This window comes from Trypanosoma rangeli (genome assembly GCF_003719475.1).
Source record: "Trypanosoma rangeli strain AM80 chromosome Unknown Tra_15.4_contig_00075, whole genome shotgun sequence".
NCBI lineage: Eukaryota > Euglenozoa > Kinetoplastea > Trypanosomatida > Trypanosomatidae > Trypanosoma > Trypanosoma rangeli.
This window is the reverse complement of record NW_021705815.1, coordinates 26442-27812: the sequence shown is the minus strand read 5'-3', so window position 1 is coordinate 27812 and position 1371 is coordinate 26442. Positions and strand designations below refer to the sequence as shown.

The 1371-nt window shown below is 58.1% G+C and overlaps 2 protein-coding genes across 2 annotated transcripts in view, besides 1 other annotated feature; both read left to right on the top strand.

The window, feature by feature from the left end:
* Positions 1 to 2: 2 nt before the first annotated feature.
* On the top strand, positions 3 to 485 carry TraAM80_03039 (uncharacterized protein; the record flags this gene model as incomplete). The annotated part of the gene is made up of 1 exon (XM_029380021.1): positions 3 to 485. A coding segment is annotated over one exon (483 nt), but the record flags the coding sequence as incomplete, so codon positions are not given.
* A 68-nt stretch (positions 486 to 553) lies between these two features.
* Positions 554 to 600: a microsatellite.
* Positions 601 to 865: 265 nt separating this feature from the next.
* TraAM80_03038 (uncharacterized protein) overlaps positions 866 to 1371 on the top strand; it is a gene marked incomplete at both ends in the record, with an annotated part of 591 nt that continues 85 nt past the window's right edge. The window contains one exon of the mRNA XM_029380020.1: positions 866 to 1371. This exon is cut by the window's right edge and continues 85 nt beyond it. Within this exon, the coding sequence (XP_029240252.1) occupies positions 866 to 1371 (506 nt within the window).

The window sequence follows — 1371 nt, the reverse complement described above, 5'->3', positions numbered from 1 at the left end:
ATGCTGCCGCGTCTAAGGAGGAGGGATTGTCGCCGCTGACTGTTTTTATCGGCGAGGAGGCCATCAAGCGGGAGTTTGTGTTCCCCACGTACCGTGATGCGTATCTTTTCATGGGCCGTTTCTGGGCCTTCTGCTACGGCAGCGACAAGTACCCGCACGTGACGTGGGATGGCACCCGCATCACGATGTACCTCTACTCCCCGTCGTTTTGCGGGATCAGCCGGCGCGAGGCCCGCCTCGCCGCCTTCCTGAACGACCAGTACAACATGTTCAAGAAAAGCAGGCTGCAGTGGGAGCAGCTGATGTGCGTCGCGGTGAAGCAGGCACGGGCGGAGGAGTTGATGGGGGATGTTGTGGCGGTGCAATTGAGGCAACGGGAGGAGGGGCGACGGCGGCCGCTAGCGGAAGTCACGGAGGGGCGTGCGAAAATGTGGGACGCGCTTCTTGACGACCCTGAGGGCAGCGGCGGGCAGAATTCACTCTGAGAGTGATGGTGCATTATTCTCGACGGATGCCTTCGTGGCATTTGAAGTTTATTCACCTGTGTACCACCTGTATGTGTGTGTGCCTCTCTCTCTCTCTCTGTGTGTGTGTGTGTGTAGTCAAGACGTATATTACATATGCGTGTTTGTGAGGGAGAAGGGAGACGAGGCTGACTGCTAAGGCCCAAAGACATGGTGTGCTGCTTGTGGATAACGCTGGCGGGCCTCCGCTTCTATCACCACCTCCCGAGTTCCACCCGCCCCCCGTCTTCCTTTTAGGTTTCACCTTTTTTTTCTTGTTGTTGTTGTGTCCGTGTGTAAATTTTTCTTTAAACGGCTGCTACTGGCTACACGGGAGCTCTCGTTTCAAGTGGTGAACAGTAATGCCGTCAGTTAGAGAGATTGTAACGGCGAAGACGAATGCTGCCGCGTCTAAGGAGGAGGGATTGTCGCCGCTGACTGTTTTTATCGGCGAGGAGGCCATCAAGCGGGAGTTTGTGTTCCCCACGTACCGTGATGCGTATCTTTTCATGGGCCGTTTCTGGGCCTTCTGCTACGGCAGCGACAAGTACCCGCACGTGACGTGGGATGGCACCCGCATCACGATGTACCTCTACTCCCCGTCGTTTTGCGGGATCAGCCGGCGCGAGGCCCGCCTCGCCGCCTTCCTGAACGACCAGTACAACATGTTCAAGAAAAGCAGGCTGCAGTGGGAGCAGCTGATGTGCGTCGCGGTGAAGCAGGCACGGGCGGAGGAGTTGATGGGGGATGTTGTGGCGGTGCAATTGAGGCAACGGGAGGAGGGGCGACGGCGGCCGCTAGCGGAAGTCACGGAGGGGCGTGCGAAAATGTGGGACGCGCTTCTTGACGACCCTGAGGGCAGCGGCGG